The sequence below is a fragment of the Lepisosteus platostomus genome, chromosome 16, assembly GCF_059453375.1.
Source record: "Lepisosteus platostomus isolate fLepPlt1 chromosome 16, fLepPlt1.hap1, whole genome shotgun sequence".
NCBI lineage: Eukaryota > Metazoa > Chordata > Actinopteri > Semionotiformes > Lepisosteidae > Lepisosteus > Lepisosteus platostomus.
In genome coordinates, this window is record NC_142626.1 from 5171263 (window position 1) to 5195855 (window position 24593).

Consider the following 24593-nt stretch of genomic DNA (forward strand, 5'->3'; position numbering starts at 1 on the left):
GCTCCTCACTCCCCTCTGGTCTTATTGCTGAATAACCACTTCTATACTGACTGAGCAGCACTACAGAAAAGTGTCTAGCTGGCATTACTGCTGTGAAGACAGTGATTGAGACAGATGGAGAACAGACAAGAGAAAGAAAGAGACAAAGTTAAAGAGGAACAAGAGAGTGAGGAGCAAGTTTAAACCTGCGGGACACGGAAATGAGAAGGGAAGCTTTTCTCACAAAATCAGGCATCTTATATCTCTCATCACAGTTTTATTACGGGGAAGGTGAGACACAGTGGGATGAAGAAGACTGTAGAAAGATGCGTCTGAATATAGAGGACTGAGTGGAACTTTTCTTTCTATTTAATTCCTACTTGCTCCTAATCAAAATCATGACCCCACCTGCAATATGTTTCCACACCTCACTCAGAGGTCCCAAGCTCTCAGACAGGGTTTTAACTCTTGGTATCAAAGTAGTATTGCAAAATTCTGCAAATTTCAGTTCAAAATCATGAACTAAGTGACAGTACTGCATGGTTGCCATGTTGGAGAAGGAAGATGAGAATCTGCTGGTCTCACCCCTGGCGAGAGCAAGAGTTTGCGAGGATTGTGATATAAAACTGGCCCTTCCTGCTCACTAGTCGATGTAAGCGAACAAGAAGCCAAAACTTGAAAATTAATATGAGTGTGTTTTAGTTGGTTGGCAGATTGTTCTTTTTTTCAATACTGTATGGCCTGTTTGCTGTGAAGATTAAAGATCTCTCCAAGCCCATTGTTTCTCATTTCAACTCTGACGGCCACGACCACTCTAATCTCTCCGTCTGTGTTCTCAAAGATGGTTTTCCGAACTCATACATCAGAAAGACTACCGAAACCAAAATGATTCTGCAGCTAGGATCACACCTTCTCCCTTCTCTTAAAGACAGACTACTGTTCTTTTAAATTTTCTCCATTCATTGGAAGTTTCATTTCACACCTCTCTACACCTATTCTGACTTCACACCTCTTGTTTGGCCTCTCTTTCTGTCCCCTGCTCCCGCCTCTCACTCCTCCTCCCTCCCAGCCTTTGTTCTCCCGCTACATTACCTTTGCCTACTGCCTTGTCTCTCTCACACCTGAAGAAGGCTCCACGAACGAAACGTTGTGTTCTCTTTCTTCTTTTTTTCAGCATGGAATAAACCTATTACTTGTGACTATATATTATGTCCTTGGAAAGATTGGACATGCTGACATAACACTGATGAAAGTGTACATACAGTATACACGTACACTACACTACGGACAGTATATGTACGTGGTGTAAGTGTATATGAAGAAGGACACATCTTAATGTGCAAAGTTATTGGCAGGTGATGTTACCGGAATACCTGTAATTATTTGAAGAGGATTCAATCTAATAGACTCTTAGACTTATGGAGAACAGTAAACCCTAATGTTGAAGACGTGTGATGTTATTCTACATCATGTGGAAAGCTTTCTAGCAGGATGTGACACAACTGAGCATCTGCTGCACACTAAAACATAAACTAATTTAATCTTAATTAATCAGGATATTTTTTACAACTTACAAGTCACCTCCAATATCTTCTAAAACAAACCATGAGACTGGAACAGACAAAAAGTTTTCTTTCACCGTAGTACAGCATTTTTACTACAGATGCCGTTATCATAAACCGATAATAACAATGATCTCACACACCAAAATGCAACCTAAAAATCAAAAGCTGATGAAAACATATAAAATTAGACAATAATTAATAAGAATTGCTTACACTTATATCACTTTTCTGGACACTACACTCAAAGCTCTTTACAGATAATGGGGATCCCCTTAACCACCACCAATATACAACCTCCATCTGGATGATGCACCAGTACGCTCACAACACACCAGCTCTCAGTGAGGAGGAGAACAGGGTGATGAAGCCAATTCATAGATGGGGAGTATTAGGAGTCTATGATAGGTAAAGTCCAATGGGAAAATTGGCCAAGATGCCAGGGTAATAACCCTACTCTTTTTGAGAAACACCGTGGTATTTTAATGACCACAGACAGACCTTGGTTTTACATCTCATTCAAAGGATAAAGCCTGTTTAGAGTATAGTCTCCCCGTCACTATACTGGGGCATTAGAATACATACAGATTGTGGGGTGAGCGCACCCTACTGGCCCCACTAACACCACTTCCAACAGCAACCTTAGTTTTTTCCAGAAGGTCTCCCACCCAGGTACTGGTCAGGCTCACACCCGCTGAGCTTCAGTGAGCTGCCAGTTGTGATTTGCAGGGTTATATGGTTGCTGGCATATTCACTGGCATAATCACAGCCATAGATGTTATGTGCACTGAGAAACAGGTAACACGCCCGGTAAACCACTGGGTCAAATGAAACCAAAAGAGTACATTTGTTTGGCTGACCACTACAACCAAGTCTGAAAAAAGTCTGAAAAAGGGGGATCTAATTGGTTCAAATTGCTGTCATTCATTATTGACCATTTAGAGCCCTAGGAGACAACACTGCCTCTGTAACATGACTCAGGAAAGAAAAACAAAACCTCAGCAACCGGTTTGTTTACTTTGCAGCCAGGGGTCATCTATTGTCAACTACTCACCCCTGCTGATAAGCTGGCAGTGAAAAGCAATTAAAACTCCTCAAGCACTGCCCAGAGGACTAGTTCAAGTTCAAGTTCACGTTTATTTGAACAGTATACAGTAGAACGAAATGATATTCCTCCTGGTCCACGATCCAGGCAGGAGAGACAGGACACTGACATAGACAATGTAGATAGGATTGTAGTCAGGATAGTGCAAATTACAAGGCAATACATAATTCAATATACACAACACACTGGGGGAGGGGGGTTATATAGTAATATAGCAGTAACTATTATAGCTTTTCATATTTTTGAATAATAATTCTGGATATGTGAACATTATCATTCCAGGTCCTGTATTCACAAAGATTATGTAATTTTATTTATATTTTCAAATTTATCTTGATGTTTTATCTAAGCTAGTACACATATGGTAATGTCTACAAGCATTTTTAGCTGTCTGACAAGGCTACAACATGAAAAATTGATCTTTTGAAAACCAAGAAAAAATATTTTTGTTTTTTTTCATCCTGCATATTTCTACCTGTTGAGAGGACACAGTAAGACATATAGTATAAGAAATCTAAGACTTCTACTGTATACTGTACAGTTCTACTGTATAATTATATTTTGTAATTGCAGAGTTATTATAAACTGTTTGAGAGGACATCATTCCAGGTGGAAATTGACTATTTGGCTAAACTAAATTGTATCTTCAAACACAAAAACTGAAATGAAAAATACGTGGATACAGAAAAAGCATTTGAGAGGGTATTACAACCTTTTGTATTTAAAACTTGTAGGTTTTCACAATATTTTTTTATATATACAACCAAAAGCACAAGAACAGGCTAATAGTATTATGTCAGAGAGCTTAAATTCATACAGGGGAACAAGACGAGGAGATGCTTGTCACCACTGATTTATTCTATCAGAGCATAAGACAACACAAGGATACAGAGGGAGGTGATATAGCAGGAGGAACACACAATCAGGCTCTGTATAAAAATGAGATGTTATTATATACAGCTGAAATTCAACAACTTTTCCTGTTCTCACAGATGTAATCACAGACTACAGCAACTTGTCAGAATAGGGATTAATTCTGAAGCAATGTTAGTGGGGAATCTATATCCCTGGAGGTCAAAAACAAATTTAATTTCCAATAGGAGTGGATAAGATAAGATGTTGAGCACTTTCAATACCCAGAAACCTAGAGAACACATTAAAATGTAAGTAAGAGGTGCTAGAAAATCAGCTCAAGCAAAACGTCAATAGATGGAAACTGTTGCTTGTCTCATTCTTGAGAAGGATGAAGACAGCAAGAATGAAGATACTTCCAGGTTTTCTGTCTTGTTCCAGACCTTCCTTATGCGTCTCAATGGCCATTACTAAAACATCTATTTTATGTGGTTTAAAGTCAGGGTCCCATGCTATTGTGACCATCGCAGTTCCGTACGGGCTCGTGCCCTCTCCCGCTCCACCCCACCAGTTCGTCCTGCAACACTTGGGGCGCAAAGCTGGGTCTCCGGCGTTACGCAACAGGGAACCAGCCACATGAGCTAAAGGAGACCTCCCTCATCCCAGGCGGCTGAGGTCCCTGCTACGCGTAGGGAGGGCAATGACGTCACCATGTCCGAACTAGCTCCACTACACTATTTCTATAAACCCATCAAAATGACTATTTCTTTCTTTTTTTCAGAATACAACTTCTTTTCTATGTGATTACTGTATTTAAATTGCAGAATTTATTTTCAGAATGCATTGCTTTGTTCTGCTGGAAGCAAGCAGGGGTAGGCAGGCAAAAGTGAAACTAGAGACGCAATCGAAAAGGCAGGGGTTGAGCTGAGAGGAACTGATTAAAGCACGAGGTAGAGTCTGAAGGAGAATCTTTAACATGCAGGGTTCAAAGCACAGGGTTCAGTCCAAGATCTGGTCAAACAGGCAAAGTCAAAGTACAGAGACAGAGGAGAAAACACTGGGGAAATTCAAAGCTGAGAAGAAGTAAATGAGACCTTAAGTTTATTGATAAATTGATAAATTTTGCATACCTAACTTATTTCCATAGCTACATCCTTTCAGATGTGTATAAAATATAAGAATATACAGGAGGAATACAAGAGTAAGACACAGGTGAGAAAAGGAGGTTGGCACTTCCACAGCAAATGAAGAATCTAATACCATTCAAATCTGCATAAATCCAGCAATCCCCATTCATGGAGAGAATATGAGTAAAAAGTTCATCTTAAATATTGAAAGAAACACCAATTACAAACAAAATATTATAAATTTGGAATCACAAATTGTTGGACGAATTGCAAGGAACACCTTTTGGTATGAAAATAAATTGATGAAAAATTATTGAAGAAATATAAACAAATCCTCATTAGGAGTCCTTTTATTTCTTGGTCAAACACCAGATGAACTGCCTTCAGAGAAAGGAAGATTGTTTAGAACTGTCAGAACTGCAGCCATAAAATAAATCACTAGAAACTGGTTAAAGCTGGAAAGACCTTGTGTTCAAATGAAGAAGGACTCTGTGAATGAAATCTCATGAAGAATATTACTCCAGAATTATACATCAACAACAACATACTGTATACACATGTAAAAAAGATGGGCGGAATGGGAAAGATTGCATGTCAAGTCTCTCAGTAATGAAATATTAACAAAGAAGCCACAAACAAGAACTTGTATAAAATTGCACAGCAGTTTTTTGTCTTTCCAGATGCCCCCCTTCTTTTTTGTTCTTTACTTCCTATGTATTTCTTTTCTAATGCATGGGAAAAACGGAATGTTGTGTGTCTCAGGATACCTAAATAAAACAATTAAAAAACTAAGAAATCGCCAGTGTTCACTTACTTCAGTGTTGTTAATTTACAGTTGGGATCCCTCAGAGCTGCAGACAACAGTTTCACTCCTGAATCCCCAAGGCTATTATGACCCAGATCCAGCTCTCTCAGACTGGAGTGTTGAGACTGAAGAGCAGAGGCCAGATCTTCACAGCATCTCTCTGTTAGTTTACACCATGAAATCCTGCAGACAAAAAGACAGAAGCACAGCTGAACACCTGCACAGCTCATCCACATCTTTCTGTTAAGTCTTCACTACAACACCCAGCTCAGCAGTAATATACAACATCATGTCATTATCATCTCAGAGTGTCCATGGAGGAGGATGATGAAGATAACTGCTGCTTCAAACTTTGGGGTCCAGATGGAAGAAGAAACTGACAGGAAGGGAGACAGTGGGAAACAGGTAACACACAGAGTTACAATGAAAAGGAAAACAGAAAGAAAGACTTTGACTTTTAACCATAATTAAAATTGCTTCACAAATATTAGTATATTTTATTATTATGTTATCTTCTTATAGTTATTTTAATTAGTTATAGGGTTGTTGTTGTTTTCTTCAAATTAATCTCAATGTAAATTACCAACACTGGAGTAAGTGAACTGGAGATTTTATTATTGTTGTTTGTAGATATGTTGAGAAAAACAACATTCCCATTTGAAGAAAAAAACAACAACCAGGGTTTTAAGTATAACAACACATAAAATAAAAATAATAAACAATAATAATGTGAAGCAATAAACAGCATAGAGTACACAAACACAACCCCTATAAACCATACAAATCCCACTAAAAAGAAAAAAAAACAACGATAATGAAACTAAACAAACCCCATTCTTCCCAAAAATATACAACACTGCACACTTTTTACACGTGACTACACATACTCCCACATGTAACATAGTCAAAACACACCGACACCTTCAAACAAGAATCTCTACAATTTAACTGGAGGCACCATGGGCGACTGATTTTTTATTAAGAAAAAAAACAATGAATTGAATAACTTAGGAATTACATGGCTTTTAAAAGCTATTAAAAACGGGTTTAGTTAAAAAACACTTTTTATGCGCATTAAAACGGATGATTTTTCTTCCTCGTGAACAGCTTGGAAACTTAAGCTGTAAATTACTTTTTAATCAAACGTTTAAAGCACTTGAATTTCATAAACACAAAGAAAAAAATATATATTCTACTATTTTCCTATGGTATGAAGCAAATCAGTAGGTCTTTTTTTCCCCAATCAGAGGCTGGGAAAATAGCTCCCCGCCCACTGCTCTGTTTCAGAGAAGAGGCGGCACTGAGAGAGGGAGGAGGCGCGGAGCTCTGTAATACAGAAAGAGCCGTCTGCAGCCTGGAACGCTTAAGGCACAGATCGCGTCTGGCTTTATAACTTAGGTTTTCAAATTAAGCAACGTAAATCATTTCCTTTGACTTCTAAGTCCTTTAATTATCAGTAAGGAGAACTACTTTCTCACCAATTATATTTATTTTTTAAACCATTGTTAAACAAAGCGGGATCTTATTGTACTTCCTAATGACATGACATGTGGAAAGATTATACATTTTAATCACCTTTAGGTTTTTATAAATTTTAGCAAAGTGTCATCAAAACAAATACCACAAAACTATTCTCGATTGTATTTCTGAATGTAACGTCGAACTTTCTGGGGTACAGTATGTGTGGAGTTTGCATGTTCTCTCTGGGTTCATGTGGGTTTTCTCCAAGTACTCTACAGGTACCTACATACTGGTAGGGTTAATTGGCTTATGCAAATACTGGCCCTGGTGTGAGTGTGTGTGTATCTGTTTGTCTACCCTGTGATGTACAGTATTCTGTGTATTCTGGGTGTATTCAGCCTTGGGCCGTTGCTTGCTGGGATAAGCTTCAGCTCCCCTGAACTGGATAAAGAGATTAGAAATATATATATAGATTATAACAATTATTTTATAGTGCTGGCTTAACAAAACAGCTTTTCCATTTTGGCACATCAGTATCCATAACTAGTCTGTAAACAAATTGCCTCTAAATATAAATATCTTCAGATGCTGGCTCTGGATCAGCATCAGCTATGTTTGCCCATTCCTTCAATTTATGTGCATCCTACACACAGTTGAACGCTAGCAGTTTCACAAGATCTAAAATACAATCCTCACTTCAGTATCTATGTAAACATACAGTCTGTTAACTTTATCATCTTCCCCTGCAGTCTGTAACATCTCCTGTCCATTTGTCAAAAGCATGCCTAACCTTCTTAGGAAGTGTCCTTGTTATCAGTGTATTCCTCAACTTTCCCCAAATTATCTTTTTCCTACCTACATCTCTAGTCTTAACATGCTCCATGAGAACTTACTTTTAACCTGTGCCTTTTCATCTACCACATGGTCACAAACAATCTTTGTCTAATTTTACTGTACCTGCCATTTTTTGCAGCCTTCAGATAACACTTTCAGTTATTCTAGATGAAACCTTTTCTACTACTTTGGGAAACTGAAAATCCCATTGTAATATCCCTGTCTCAACTCCTCTTCATTCTTCATTTCAACAATACTGTTACTACAGGAAGTTTCAAGTCAACATTCCAGCTTCTGTGTTGTTCATTTATTTCTTCCTCACTGTTCAAAGCTCCTCTTACTTTCTTAACTATACTGCTAATAGATCTTTTGTCCATACATTCACCCTTGCTTCTTTTTCAACCTTTCCATCCTTCTCCTTCATTGTCTGCAACCTGGCATCTCTTATTCTAGCCATACCTTGAATACCCATATACCTTGCATTCATTTCTAATATACATCTGTATTCTGTTATTTTACATATGTTGGTTTTTTTGCAAGAGCTCTTCAGACACGCTGTTACTAGCCTGCAAATAACTCCTAATGCTTTGCACCCTGCAATAACTCAGGCTAACTTAAATCCTCAAAAACTGCTTGTATTAATGTGTTTAAATCACAAACATCATATGTAAATACCGGCCATGTAGCGTTAAAAAATTTTTTTGCTGCGATTGGACGCAGCAATAGCCTGTCGGTTTTCCTTTGCATCTGCAGGAGTTCTGAATCCACATAAATTGGATGAGTGTTCAACATTCTGCATTATAGCTTGAGAATTCAATTGTTACCTCAACCCCAGTTGATATCAGTTTAATTCCTATGATTGACGTACTTGCTTTTAAGTATCTAGTGTAGAAGTTGTAATCAAAGCTCATTAAAGAAACAGTATAAATGACTGGTATACTGAATGCATGTCTCTTGATTTGTTACTCTTCGTGATTGATTTTATACCTTATGTATTCTGCTAACCCTCACTCTTAAGATCTGTTATGTTTATATGCACATTTTATATATTAATAATGTATTCTCGTGTATTAGTATCTGTGTGTGTGTTGCAGAGTTATTCCGCAAAGAATCATTTTGTGACTTACTGCTACAATTAATAATTGTCCCAGTAAATGCACAAAACCTCTACAACCAGCTCAATTTCTAAAACTTTTTTCTCATGTGTATTTTTGTATTTATTTACATCTCTAACACTTAAATGTCCTAAGTTTTCATTTGCCATAATTCTTTAGACTTAATTTTAGTTTGAGCCTTAAAAAGCTTAAGGTTTCTCTATCTTTTTTTCTTGTCCTACAGAGCTCTTTAATTGTGAAGTTTCCAGCATGTTTACATGAATCTATGTACATTTTAAACTGTTATTACTAATTACCAAATTACTTATGGCTTAATTCACCCTTTCCTGAACTTTTATGGCAAGCAGTGCTGGTGCTGTCTCTGGTGCAATCTTTTGCAGCTGAAATTTCACTGTTTTAAAGAATAAGAAATTAGATTGCTCATAAATCCAATCACTTATTCCCATGGTTCTCAAACTTTGGTACGCGTACCACTGCTGGTACAGCAAATAGGGAGGTAGGATAATGTGCATGATTTTGGAACAATGCCAATCTTGTGAGCACAGGAAAGCGTAACAGATAACAGTAAAATATTTAAGGACTGTTCTAGGTTAATTTGAGAAAAATACATGAACGTTGTTGTGTTTCGCTCCCATGCGCATGAAATAAAACTTCTAAACTAAACTAAACTTTTAACTTCTGAGACCGACTCCCGAAACAGAAAAGGGGGAAAATGCAAGCTTGCGGATTGCTAAAGCAGGTAAGCCCCACACTATTGGTGAAGAACTTTGTTTACTGTTGGCAAAAGAGCTGACAAATATTATGTGTGGAGATAAAGCTGCTAAACTCGTAGAATTATTGATATGGCGGTTGATGTCAAAAGTACGCTGATAGAGCTCATTAAGATGTGCAAATGCTTTTCAATGCAATCAGATGAGTCTATAGATGCCATTGATTTGGCCAATTTGCTCGTTTACGTTAGATATGATTTTTAAGGCACGTCCCATGAGTACTTTCTGTTCCGTAAGCCGCTACCAACAAAAACTACAGGAGAGCACATATGTCAGCTTCTGAATGAATTTATCAAAGAGAATGGCATCGACTGGAAAAAATGCGTCGGAGTTTGTACAGACAGTACTAGAGTGATGACAGGCAGACACAGTTGTGTAGTTGCACAAATTAGAGAGAGTGCTCCAGATATGAAGTGGACGCACTGCAGCATCCACTGCGAGGCCTTGGCTGTCAAGAAAATGCCAGAGGATTAAAAAATTGTAAGACTCTGCTGTCAAAGTTGTGAATTGTATCAAGACTCAACCAAGGAATTCACATCTGCTTTGCTCCACTAAACAGGCTCATCCCTCTCACTGAAATGGTAAGTGCTCAGTGCTATTTTTATTATATGTGTACGTGAGTGTGTGCGCGCATGCGTGCTCATGTTGGTCACTGAGATTTTTTGTGGTTCCTATGAGAAGAAGATTTAGTAGTCACAGTAGGTGGTAGTTGGATGCTTTGGTTTGATCAGGGGTGGTACTTGGTCTCAAATGTTTGAGTACCACTTACTTACTCTATATTCTATATAACACAAAGTAATTGCTCTCTGAAAATGCGATTTTTCTTGTTTGTTTTGGAGACCTTGACTTGATACTGATTTATGATGTCAAAACCCATTTATTTTCTATTGGTACAGATGCAGCCATTCAAAGTGCACAGACACATACCGCTGGTAATTGGCTACGCCATCATGCGTCATTCCGCGATACGTGATTGGTTGACCGACAGGGGCACTCGTGGTGCGTTAGTCAGTCATAGAAAGATTTAAATGTCTTTACTGTGCCCGTTTTAGTATTGAATATTTATATGGAATTTTACGACTGAAGGGAAATCTAAGTAGCTGAGCATAAAAAGAATAGGAGCATAACGCGTGTGAAGGCCATAAACAATATTAATTTTGATACATAAACATACAGAATTACAGTATATGGCTGGTCTCAGTACTTTAAAGAAAAAATACACACCAGTATTCCATTCTCCCTAAACATTTTAAGCATCGAAGTCTTTAACTAACATGTGAGATAACGTGTATAAAAAGTGGTAGTTTTAAGCTTTTCTGTGAATACGCTCGATACCGGTGCCAACAAGCATACTTTTAGAATTTGATTAATAGGGAATATAATATGTAATCGCGTATCTAAATAAATTAATAACGATATAATTATATTAATGTATTACAACACAATAGTACACACTGTACAATGTCTGTTGATACTGTTTGTGTAGGGCTGTTTCACCACTCCTCATGCGACCTTGCGGGTGGTACTGTGGTCTAGGTGCCTGACTTATAAACCACAGGTTGGGTGTTCTCCAGCTGGAGCCGTGACTTTTAAAAAAAAAAAATAGCAATATTATGGACAATTAATTGACTTTTTATATTTCTAAATATCACAACATGTTCGAATTTAAGTCATTTTTTAATAACAATGAATAGTTGTAAATTGTAAATATGTAACGACGTTTACATTGGCATTATTAATTTTTTCACTTGAGTGTAAGGACGATTGTCAGCTGTCACTGAGAGCAGACCCCCCCTCTTAGGCTGTGCAAACAATCTTTTAGATTTTTATAGAGAAATGGAGGCTGTACAGTATTCGTTACAATATAAACATTTACTATCAAACTTTAAATCAGCAATTGATTTAAAGACGATCTGTCAAAGCACAATGAAACCTATTACTTGATTCTTATGGATGCCCGGTCCCACCAGGGATTTAAAAAAAAAATCAGTCACTCGCGTCGGTGTCGAGAATATACGGCAACCGCGGGTCGGGGTAGGCCAGCACGGGGGCCCCCACCAGAGCTTCACGCAACCGGCCAAAGGCAGTCTCACAGCCCGAGTCCCAGTCAAAACGGCGGCCCTTGTCGGTGAGGCGGTGCAGCGGGGCAGCGATGCTGGCAAAGTCCCGGACGAACCTCCGATAGTACGAGGCCAACCCCAGAAAGCTGCGGAGCTCCACGACGGTGCGTGGAGTCTGCCAGCCCCTCACTGCGGCGACCTTACCTGGGTCCGTAGCCACCCCTCGCGGTCCAACAACATGTCCCAGGAAGGTCACCTCCCGCCGCAGGAGCTCGCACTTGCGGGGGTTGAGCCTCAGGCCAGCACGGCGGATGCAGGCCAGCACCGCCTGGAGGTTCGTCAAGGCCTGGTCGAAACTCCGTGCATGAACCAGCAGATCGTCCAGATACAACACACACTGGTTCCGCGGGACCGATGCCAGCACCCTCTCCATCAGCCTCTCGAACGTCGCCGGGGCATTGCACAGGCCAAAAGGCATGACAGTAAACTGCCAGAGGCCCTGGCCAATGGAAAAGGCCGTCTTCGGGCGAGCATCGGGAGCAAACGGTACCTGCCAGTAGCCGCAGCGGAGGTCCAGGGAGCTGAACCAGGTCGACCCGGTGATGTAGTCCAGGGCGTCATCTATCCTCGGCAGGGGGTAGGAATCTTTCCGGGTGACCTCGTTCAGCTTGCGGTAGTTGACGCAGAACCTCCACGAGCCGTCTTTTTTTTTAACCAGTACAGCTGGCGCCGACCACGGGCTCGCGGAGGGCTCAATCACCCCCGCTGCGGCCATCTCCCGGATCTTTTCCTCGGCGGCGGTCCGCTTGGCATGGACCATGCGTCCCGGTGGGATGCGGATGGGCCGAGCGTCGCCAGTGTTGATCTCGTGTTGGACCAGGGCAGTGCGGGTGCAGTCCTCATCCCTCGCCGCAAAGAGGTCTTCGTTCTGGGCGAGTAGCTCCTGGATCCGCTGCCGCTGGTCCTGATCGAGGCCCTCGCAGCTCCGCTGGAAGAGGTCCTCAACGGCACGCCTCGCTTCCACGCAACGCTCGGCCCCCGCCGCCGCGTTGTCTGGCCCCCCGGCCGACTCAGGGGCAGGATCCGGCACGCTCGCTCCCCGGCTCGCAGGCCTGGTCTGCCCCGGCGACTGACGCCGCCGCCGCCGCCGCCGCTGCCTCTTGTTCCCCCGGCTCCGGCAAGCCCGCGTCCCTCGGCCTTCGCCGGACCTGCCCTCCACCAGGTGCAGTCGCTCCCCCTGCCACACCAACTCCTGCCGGTCCAAGTCCAACCTGGCCCCCACTCGCTGCAGTAGGTCCAGCCCCAGAATGCAGTCCTCCCGGATGGGTGCAAGGTAGCAGGGGTGGCGCACCGTCGCTGCACCCAGACGGAAGGCAAGCACCCGTTTCCCCCGGACTGCAGCGAGCTGTCCCGTCACGGTCCTCAGCCGCAGGCTGGAGGCCTCCCATCCTGGGGGGTTGGTGCCCTCGGTGTCGGGGAGGACCCCCGGCCGAAGTAGGGTTACCGATGAACCGGTGTCGAGTAGGGCCAGGCAGGGTTGGTCCTCAATCCGGCAGTGGAGGTACAGGCCCCGGCTACAGCCGACTCGCCCCACGGTGGCGTGAGGGGCGCCGGTTTTTACAGCGCTCTCCGGAGCGGGTGTTGAGGTGTTCAAGGGCGGCCTTCCCCGCGCTGAGCCGCCCCGTTCCCGTTTCCCGACGCCGATCGGGGAGAGCGAGGTTCGGGTGCCCGGCAGAACCGGACTCGGTGTCCTCTCTTCCCGCAGCGGTCGCAAATCAGCGTGCGGGGCTGTTCCGCGGCGGTCGCTGCACGGGCTGGCTCCTCTTCCCCCTCGCTGGATTCCTCCGTCGCCGCCTCGGTCAGCCGGCAGGGCGCACTGCGTCTGCTGGCGCTGCCAGTCACCCCGAACACTACCTCAGCCCGTGTAGCAAGGGCCAAGGCCTGCTCCAGTGATGTTGGCGCGGCCAGCTGCACGTGGCGCCGCAGCTCCTCGGGCGAGAGGGCCTTGAGAAAGGCCTGGAGAGCCATCTCCCGCTGCGCCTCCCGGGGGAAAGTTGGGTATCTTCGGCGGGCAAGGAACATGACATCCGCGGCGACCGGGCCCAGTCGCTCTCCTGGTCGGCGCCGCCGCAGGGCCAGCCTCTCCCGCATCAAGTCCGGCGCCTCCTCTACACCGAAGCGCAGCTGGAGGGCTGCTGCCAGCGCCGTGTAGTCGCCTCTGTCCTCCTCCGGGACGTCCAGGAGCACCTGGCAGGCCGCTCCTTCCAGCGCCGCCGCCAGGTGGCCGGTCATCTCCACCCGGCTCCAGCCATTCGTCCGGGCTGCGAGCTGGAACTGCGCCTCATAGGTCTCCCAAGGCGCCTCACCATCGTAGCGACCTGGTCGCACCCGCGCCAATGGGTGTGGGAATCGCTGATCGGCTCCGGCAGGGAGGGCATTCTCTCTCCGGGGCGGCCACCCCAATTCTACTGGCGGGACCACTACTGGGTAGCCCTGGTAAGGGATGTGGCCACCTGTCGCACCCAGGAGTTGCTCAGGCTCCCTATGTGCGCCGCAGATGGGTTCTGCGTCTATCAGCGTCAGCCGGCACTTTACAGAATCGGGTAGTGTCTGCCACGAGTTGTTCATTCTGCCCGCTCTGACACCAATGTAGCGTTAGCAGGTTCTTTTTCAGAACTAAAGAACAGTGGAGACGCGATTAACCAAGCACTGGCTTTATTTAACAACCACACCAAAACCAAACACAGGATCTACACACACATGAGGAGACTGACGAACACGTACACACATTTAGGGTGGTAATTACCTAACAACACACTCTACTTTTACAGGACTACACAGGGCACTAGAATTACTAGGACATTATTTACACAGGTAGGGTCAGCCGCTGGTCATCGTGCTGACCCTCAGACTCTCCCCGGCTACCACTCCCAGCATGCCCAGCGGTACTACGAGCGCCTAGGGGCGCTTCCTCCTCACCTCCAGGCGAGGACGTTACAATATAAAGTTAAAATCTCGACAAACGAAGCAATGTAGGAAATGCGCACACAGAAATACACAGAAAATAAATCCGTTCTGACATCTCAAATCAGTTTCGATCAAGGTCTCCAAAACGAACAAGAAAAAGAGCATTTTCAGAAAGCAATTACGCTGTGTTTATGTAGAATAAGTGATTAGATTTATGAGCAATCTAATTTCTTATTCGTTTAAAACAGTGAAACAGCTGCAAAAGATCAAGGTAGCGATTTACGTTGCATTGTGCATTGTGCTGCTATAATAGTTTAAAATAATTAAAAGTCTAAACGGCATCAGCTTTATTTATGGGTTTGTGTTTGTGCATGAACATAGTTACAGTATACTGTTATTTCTTTAGATACGCGATTGCATGTTTTTTTTTAATCCCTGGCAGGACCAGGCGTAAGAATGAGTCCATAAGACTCAAGTAATAGGTTTCATTGCGCTTTGACAGATCGCTTTGACAGAAACCAAATTTCCCAAATTTAATATGCTTTTCTATATTTATTGTCAATTAATTGTCCATAATATTGCTATTCTATTTTTTCAAAGAAATGTTTGTTAAAATAAAAGTCACGGCGCTGGCTGGATTTGAACAAATCTAGTCAGGCACCTAGACCACAGTACCACCGCAAGGTCACATGAGAAGTGGTGAAACAGCCCTACATAAACAGTATCAACAGACATTGTACAGCGTATACTATTCTTGTGTATATAATTATATCGTTATTAATTTTTTTAGATACGCGATTCCATATTATATTCCCTATTAATCAAATTCTAAAAGTATGCTTGTTGACTCCCGTATCGAGCGTATTCACAGAAAAGCTTAAAACTACCACTTTTTATACACATGTTATTTCACATGTTAGTTAAAGACTTCGATGCTTAAAATGTTTAGGGAGAAATGGAATACTAGTGTGTATTGTAACGCTTACGACCGACAGGTACTGTGTAAGAGCCGGTTTACCAGAGCAGGTGACGTCACCGCCCTCCCCTGTGATAGCAGGACTACAGCTAATGGGCTGTAGAGCGATCTCTCTCTTTAGCTCACCGGGCTGGGTCGCTGCTGAGTGATGCGAGAGTCCCAGGTTCGAGTCCCGACGGTGGGGAGCCAACCTAATGCGGCAAGGGCGCCCGCCTGAGCCCCTGTTACAGTACTTTTTCTTTAAAGTACTGAGATCAGCCATATACTGTAATACTGTATGTTTGTTCCAAAATGAATATTGTTTATGGCCTTCACACGCGTTAGGCTCCTATTCTTTTTATGCTCAGCTACTAAGATTTCCCTTTAGTAGTAAAATTCCATATAAATATCCAATACTTTAACGGGCACAGTAAAGACATTAAATATACATATACATACTGTATACAGTACAGTTTTGCATACAGTAATATGTTTATGTTCCTAAATCAATATCTTTTATGAGCATGTGAAAGGCATGGTGAATCGGAGATTCTCAAAAATTACTGTTGTGACTGGAAACTCCGTTTCCAGATCGCCTGGCACTCGAGAGGTAGCCACATGAACACATACACACACACATATGCAAACATTCCGCTATCAAAACAAAGGCGATAACACTGGTTTCCTACAAAAACAAACTAGTCTGGAATTAGGGGATAGCTTTGCTTGCTCTGTGGGTGCACACGCAGAGTAAAGTAAGCTTGTTCCTGTATTATGGAAATTAATCATTAACTCAAACCAAACACTTGTTTTAGAAGTGAAATGAACTGAATTGGTAATCAACTCACGCATCTCTAATAAATAAGCTGTTTGGATTTCTCACCGGTATAATGGTTTCTCCCGCAAACCCGTAGGACCCCAATTTTGCCATGGCAACAGGGACTGGCTTAGTAGTGCCTGCTTCAGGATTGCACATGCGTGGATTGATTTGTATGAAGGTACCATTAAAAGGGGGTAGTATTTTCTAAAATAACAGTTATGTACGAAATGGAGTATGATATTGTATTTTTGGTAATAATATGTTCATTGTTTATTTGTATATTTAATGTAGAAATGTGTATATCAGAATTCTGATTATTATTTTGTCAAATTATTTTTTGTGCTTTATAGTGGAATATTCTAGGGGGAGGAGTTTAACCTAGAAAAGGAGCTCTTCAAGTTAGGAGAGGGGAGTTAGGAGAAGGTGGATTGTGGGGTAGAATTGGAGCTGCCTGCAACAATCTAGTGGGTTTTTGTACAGTAATTAATGTATCTATTTTGTATTAAAGCTTTGTGTTGTTTTTTTTTGGTTAGTTTGTGATTTTCACTTTTTTTTTTGGGTGTGGACTTTGGGAACATAGTTCCTCATAATAAACACCATTGCATATTTTTGCAATTGTGGCTGTGCCATCGTTATTGTAAACTTCTATCTACGCCTCTAAACTCTGCAATGAGGAGATTGTAACAACTGTACTTTGCATGATTGGAAACAAATGCGTGATTGGATCAACGAAATGCTGTGGTGTTACTTTTACAAAGACGGTCAATGAAAAAAAGAATGTGGACCAAGGCAAAACTTTGAGTTTACAGCTTGTCCAAGGTCATTCATTATAAATACTATTAGTAATATCTTCGGTAAAGACTTTGATGGCGACAGCTCAAACATGAGAGGTTGACCTTTATTAGCTCCACCTTTGGAAATTCCGGATCCTATTATTTACCTGCGTTTTCATGCGGTATCATGTGGATCTATGCGAGAATATACGGTATTAATACCGTAACTTGCGGTATACCGCGTCAAGCGCACCGCACAATAATGCGGTATCGCCTGCTTGTTTTGAGTGGCTGCATCTGTATTTCTGCTCCAGAAAAATTGTGTATTTCCAACATTACTCTGTATGTTGAGATTTTAACTTTATATTTAGGCTCAAATTTCAACTGTAAATCTTATCTAATTGCTAACAGTAAATACTGATGTTTTACTCCCCTTTACCACAAATATGTATTTGTATTGTAACTGGGATTCACTTTTTTTTCTGTCTGTGCTTCTCCTTACTCTCTCTCACCCACTGCGATTCGGACACAGAATGGTGAAAGATGGCAACAAGTCAGGCAGCCAGAGGGAAGGTGGGTCGTCTTCCTGCCTCCATAACTACAAATCCAAATAGGAGTGGCTTAAGTGACATACAGAATCATGTACCTCACAGTTTGAGGAACCATTTCGTGTAAATTTCACTTTGTTGCTGATAGGTTAAGTTTCCCAAACTCAGGCCCAAATCACGTGACTGATTTTTCTCTCTGTTTCATTGACTAAACTCAAAGATCACAAGCGCCACCATTTTAAATGGGATGTGTAGTTCTTAGTTCAGTTTGAATTTTAACTGTATGTACTGGCTTCGTATTTGGCCAGGGCTTTAAAGAGAGGGAGCACCAAAAATATTTGGAGCCATCTCCGCTTTAAAGGTACCCTCCTCGTGGAAGAATTTTCACTTTAAATGTTTGCTTAGCCTACTAGAGGAATTCAAGAGAGATCCTGATCTTCACCATCCCCTCAAACACTCTACAGACCCTCCACCTGAGACTGTGTTTATCCTGCTCTTGTAGAAGAGGAGTTGGGTCTGGCCCAGCAGAAAGTGCACTGGGTACAATTCTCTTCTTCCTGACATAACTCACTTTGAACACAACAGCAGGGCTGCTGAAGGCCAGACTAAGGTTAGAGAAGAGACTCATCATGGGAGTCAGGGAGCAGGTATTGTAGCAGTGAAAGTGAACCTGTTTCGCTGCAAGGAAGTGTAACTATAACCAGAAGTATAACATTAAATTCATACTTTATATATGATATGGGATGACCTAAGTTCTTAATTTGACCGATGTTGTGGCCCACTTCAGTCAATTGCACAAAAAAATAAACTTTTAATTTGGCAGTGGCTCCTCCTGAAACAGCCATGAATCAATCTGTGAAGATATTAGGCTTTTCAGGAATTTCAACTGTAATTCTAACAGTGATCACAAGATGACTTAACAAGGTTTGTGTGCCCAGTTTTTCACTTTACCGTGCAGTTTATTACAACCAACAAATAACCTCCTTACTTTCTGTAATTTAAATTTAAATTTAAGGTATTCACTGAGTCTCTTAAACCAAAATAAAAAAATCATTGGTATGCTTGTCTAAAGGAAAATAGATTGAGTCCTCACTACAATAAATCAAGAGAGAAAAATGTGTATCCTGTGTGCACTGTTCTCAGCTGTAAATCATCAGGTTTACTCGCAGCCTCTGATGATCGAGAAACTTACTGCCTCTTCACTGCGCTCCGCAGATCCCGAATGTTTTGAGAATGTAAGTGGATGGATGCCTTGCATGATGTTCAACCTCTCCGGACGTTTTATCAATCCCGATCCAGTCCCTTCTGTTTCTCTCTTTTCCCGATAATCTCTACTCTTTTCCTCCACTTGTTCATTACATTTAAACTCACCCCTCCAAGCTCACTAGCCGTTCCGTATACTTCGGATCTCTCCACAGTGCTGACGAGATACTCACTCTCTTTTTTTTCTCTCGGGTCACATAGCCTCGGAGCTCCTCCAATTCAATGAGCACAATACATGTTTATTTATCCTGGTTGAACTACAATTTAACTTGCATTTCACCTGAACATGTTTACTTTAACATTATATTCACATACTGTACTGTACTAAAACAACAACAAATCCATATTAAAACTGTTTACATAAATTCACACAGGATTCCAGAAGGGACAGACAGACTCTGCTGGATCTAAAACAGACACAAACTACTTGACAACAATGGTAGTGCACAAGACTCCCCACTGTGAGTTGTCAGCTTTGGACAATGCGGGGTGTTTGGGAGTGTGGGGTTCACCAGTTAACTGTCTGATATCTCGAAGAAGACAAAGTGCCTGTGTTGAATTAATACGTGGGTGAAATATTGGTTTAAATATTTTAGGAATGAATGATAAAGCTCTGTCGAGATAAGAACAAAAATTCAAGTTAGAGAGAGAAAAGTTGTGCGCCTCTGCCTATTAAGCTTTCGACGCGGTTCTATGACGAACAATTTAATCAGCCACTTGAACTTTTAATGCAGGGCTCTCAATTAGAGACGTCAGTGGTTCAGATGAAAAAAAAAATTACGCACAGCTGTCCGGGCTGAAAGTTAGAGGGCTGTAATTGATGGTATCCCTAGTGGTGACCAGCGGTAGGGCATTAATTGTCCTCCGCTGTGTCACAGAGAGAAATCTGTACAGGCTTTCCCAGGCAGGCTCTATCCCCACATAAGTTTCCAGGGAGTGTCAGAGAGAGACAACAGCTGAGAAAGGTTCAGAGCCTGTACAGAACTTTCCCCTCAGCTGTGGCCAGAGACCATTCCTCTAAAGTACGAGACTATTTCAGGTCCCAGGAGTCCAGGGAAAACAGGGGGCATATCAGGGGGATGACCCTATATTAACAGCATTCCCCGTGATGTAGTGCACACAGAATCTGACATGAATATCTGCCTGTACACTGCAGGGAATACAGTCCCAAAGTAGCTCACATCCAGTCCACACACCACCAGCAGCCTGGGTCCATGTCTAGCAGGTGTTGTAACTGGGGGACAATGGCTCAGACCAGTCTGCTGGTTAAGAATAAGAAGTGGCCCAGTTCTGTCTCCATTCTAGTATTGTGGCTATTGGGTTGTTTAAGAGGGGAGACACAGGGCGACATAACATGGCTGTATCGCAGTGCCAGGGCCCTGGTTCAGTTCCGGACCTGGGGAGATATTTGTGTGACTTTTGTATGTTCTCTCTGTGTTCTCATTTGTTTCCTCTGTCGAACCCCTGATGGACTGACAACCAGTACAGGCTCCTGTGTTGGGCCCATTGCTTGCTAGCATAGGCTCTGGCTCACTCATGACCCTGAATTAGAAACAGTGGAGTCCAGGACAGACTGGGTGTCTCCTGCTCTCTACACACACAGAGAGCACCACTCCTCTAGCAGACTGAGGAGGAAAGGAGGCAGTGGGGACAGGTCAACCCCACAGGTGATCAGTAGAAAGAGGACCAGGGCGAATTTGAAGTCTCCTGCGCTCAATTCTGTAGGACACAAGGCCAGGCCATGAGCAGTTGATGACAACAGTTGAGAGTCCTCTAGGGTTTCTCACAGTGCCTGACATCCCAGCCATGACCATGATGTCATCAGTGTACTCCGAGTCCCGGATAGTAGGATCTGGACAGCCCGGGATGTAAAGCTCCTTGCTGACCCAGCGCAGGCTTCTATTATAGACTGTATACTTCTACTATATAATCACTTTTTGAATTCTAGAGGTATTATAAAATATCTGAGAAGACAGCATTCCAGGTGGAAAATAACTATTTGGCTGGTAGTCTTATCATGCTAAACTAAACTGTATCCTTAAACACAAATAATGAAAACTGAAATGAATACATTCTGGGTCCAGATAAGGCATTTGAAAGGGTACTACAGTCTTTTGTATTTGAAACTTGTAGGATTTTCATAATGGTTTTATTGTTTGGCTACATGCAATATAAAAGCAACCAAATGCACAGGAACAGGTTGATGGTATTCTGTCAGACACCTTTAATTCATAGAGGGAACAAGACAAGGAGATTCTTGTCACCACTGATTTATTCTCTCAGAGCGTACGTCTACAGAACGATACAGACGGAGGTGATATAGCAGGAGAACACACAATCAGGCTCTTTATAAAGATGGTGTTAGTATATACAGCAGAAATTCAACATCTTTTCCTGTTCTCACAGATGTAATTACAGACTACAGCAACTTTGCAGAATAGGGATTAATTCTGAAGCAATGTTATTGGGAAATCTATATCCCTGGAGGTCAAAAATAAATTTAATTTACAATAGGATTGGGATAAGATAAAATGTTGAGCACTTTCAATACCCAGAAACCTAGAGAACACATTAAAATATAATTAAGAGGTGCTAGAAAATCAGCTCAAGCAAGACTTCAATAGATGGAAACTGCTGCCTGTCTCATTCTTGAGAAGGATGAAGACAGCAAGAATGAAGGTACTTCCAGGTTTTCTGTCTTGTTCCAGACATTCCTTATGCCTCTCAGTGACCATTACTAAAATGTCTATTTTATGTGGTTTAAAGTCAGGGTCCCATGCTATTGTGACCGTCAAGGTTCCGCATGGGCTCGTGCCCTCTGGCGCTCCACCCCGCCCGTTCGTTCTGCAACACCTGGGTCTCCAGCATAACGCAAGAGGGAACAAGCCACATGAGCTAAAGGAGACCTCCCTCATCCCAGGCGGCTGAGGTCCCTGCTACGCACAGGGAGGGCGATGACGTCACCATGTCCAAACTAGCTCCGCTACACTATTTCTATAAACCCCTCAAAATGACTATTTCTTTCTTTCTTTTCTTCACAATACAAATTCTTGTGATTACTGGATTTAAATTGTAGAATTTATTTTCATAATGCTTTGCTTTGTTCTGCTGGAAGCAAGCAGGGCAGCCAGAAGAAAGTGAAACTAGAGACATGATCGAAAAGGCAGGGGTTGAGCTGAGAGGAACTGATTAAAGCACCAGGGAGAGTCTGATGGAGAGTCATTTAACATGCAGGGTTCAAAGCTCAGGGATCAGTCCAAGATGTGGTCAAACAGGCAAGGTCAAAGCAAAGGGAGAGGAGAAAACACTGGGGAAACGTGAAAAGAAGAGACTCTAAGATGAGAGATTAACAAATTGGTACATTTTGCATACCGAATTTATTTCCACAGCTACATCCTTCCAGATTTATATAAAATATCAAAATACAGGAGGAATACAAGAGTAAATTGCAGGTGAGAAAAGGAGGTTGGCACCTCCACAGCAATTGAAGAATCTAAAACCATTCGAATCTGCATAAATCCACCAATTCACATTCAAGGAGAGAATGTGAGTGAAAAGTTCACATTAAACACTGGAAGAAATACCAATTACAAGAAAAATATGATAAATTTGGAAGCACAAGCTGTTGGAAGAATTGCGAGGAAACATGGCATATTATAAACACCTTTTGGTATTAAAATAAATTCTTATTTATTAATAATAAAGATTCTTGAAGAAATATAAAAAATCCTCTTTAGGAGTCATTTTTCTTCTGGGACAAACAGAAGATGAACAGCCTTCAGAGGCAGAAAGATACTGCAGCCATGAAATAAATTAATTAAATAAATAGAAACTGGTTAAAGCTGGACAGACCTTGTGTTCAAATGAAGACGGACTCTATGAATGAAATCTCATGGAGAATATTACCCACAGAATAATAAATCAACAACAACATATACATACAGATGCAGCAATTCAAAACGAGCTGGGTATGCTGTGGTACAACGCAGTGGGCGTGTTGTACGCGTCTTAACGCGTCATTTTCGTCATACCGCATTTTACCGCATGCTATTAGATTATGTTAATAGTATCCGGAATCACCTTGTAAAACCGCCAGCTGGAGCTAATAAACCTTAACCTCTCATATACAACATTTGAGCTATCACCAAAAAACACCTGGTTTCAAATCCCGATCGCTGCTGAGGGACAATCTTTATTTAATTAAGAATTTATGTTATATACTCTTTAGACTTTTAATTTTAAACTCTGTATTACAGCATGTTAATCATTAAACATTAAAAAGTTGGTATATGTTATAAAAGCAAGATTGCTCAGTTGGACAAAAGTACACAACCTACCACCTTTATCATAAATATTTTAATTATGCAGAAATATTTTATGCATCAAAGTCTTTACGAAGATATTACTAATAGTATTAATAATGAATGACCTTGGACAACCTGTAAAATCAAAGTATAACTCTGGTCCACTTCCTTTGTAACCATCTTTGTAAACAAGAAGACTTTATTTTTTCACTGACAAAAAGTAACACCACAGCATTTCGTTGATCCGATCACATATTCGTTTCCAATCAAAGTAAGTTTTGAGAATCTCCAATTCACCATGCCTTTCACATGCTCATAAACTATATTAATTTAGGAACATAAACATATTATGTAAACGGTACTGTATATGGCTGGTATTGGTAGTTTAAAGAAAAAATACACACCGGTATTCAATTTCTCCCTAAACATTTTAAGCATCAAAGTCTAATATGTGGTTATTTCGGAAACATTTTTACATGCTCCTTCTGACCATATTACTGTACGTTTATATACTTTGTGTGAAAAGTGATAGTTTTACTTAAATTAAATCCTTAAAATTAAGGATGTTAAAGTGCTAGAGGTGTAAAAAATACAAAAATGCACATGAGCAAAAAGTTTTAGAAATGGAGCAGGTGAAAGGATTTGTAAATATATTTTGTTAAGGTAAGTCAGTTTTTTGCCACACATAAAATACATTTTTCCAAGAAAGTTAAGCCTTCGTCACTAATAAAATTCCTAAATAAAGACATAAACCTAGAAGTCTAAAGATTATTTTATTCAATGTTGGTAGCAGGATGAACTGTCTGGTAGAGCTAATATTTTGTCACAGAGTTGCTTCAGCTTATTAAAAACACCCATGATGTTCAAACTGATTTTTTTACACAGACGACCGACACAGCTTTGTGTTGTGAATCTCTTTTTCTAATAAAACATTTGTCAGCCTGTCCGTGGGGGAAGGGGGATGTCTTTCATTGGAAGGTTCGCCTATTCTACTTTGAAAATGAAGAGGGGGAGGAAGAGTTGTAAAACCGGTTTCTTTACAAACAATGTATCCAGTGGGGCAATTTAACAGGCGCCTCAAGCCATTGAAAGGCTTCATTAAAAACCTAAAATAGCAAATATTCTGGACACTATATTGACATTTTTAGAATTTGATTAATAGGGAACATATTATGGAATCGCGTATCTAAAGAAATTAATAACAATATAATTATATTCATATACTGTAGCTTAAATCCTGCTAAACTAAAAATTAGACACAAGAAGAGTATTATTGGACAATGTTGTGAGGCT

The 24593-nt window shown here is 41.6% G+C and overlaps 1 protein-coding gene and 1 gene segment (V, D, J or C); both read right to left on the reverse strand.

Moving 5' to 3' along the window:
- The window catches only part of LOC148646745 (NACHT, LRR and PYD domains-containing protein 3-like), a 2700574-nt gene that overhangs the window by 711787 nt on the left and 1964194 nt on the right, over positions 1-24593 (reverse strand). Inside the window, exon 17 of the mRNA XM_088608537.1 lies at positions 5440-5613. Coding sequence (XP_088464663.1) covers positions 5440-5613 — 174 coding nt within the window. The remainder of the gene's footprint in view (positions 1-5439; positions 5614-24593) is intronic.
- LOC148646755 (Ig kappa chain V region Mem5-like) overlaps positions 1-24593 on the reverse strand; it is a 364474-nt gene that overhangs the window by 186514 nt on the left and 153367 nt on the right.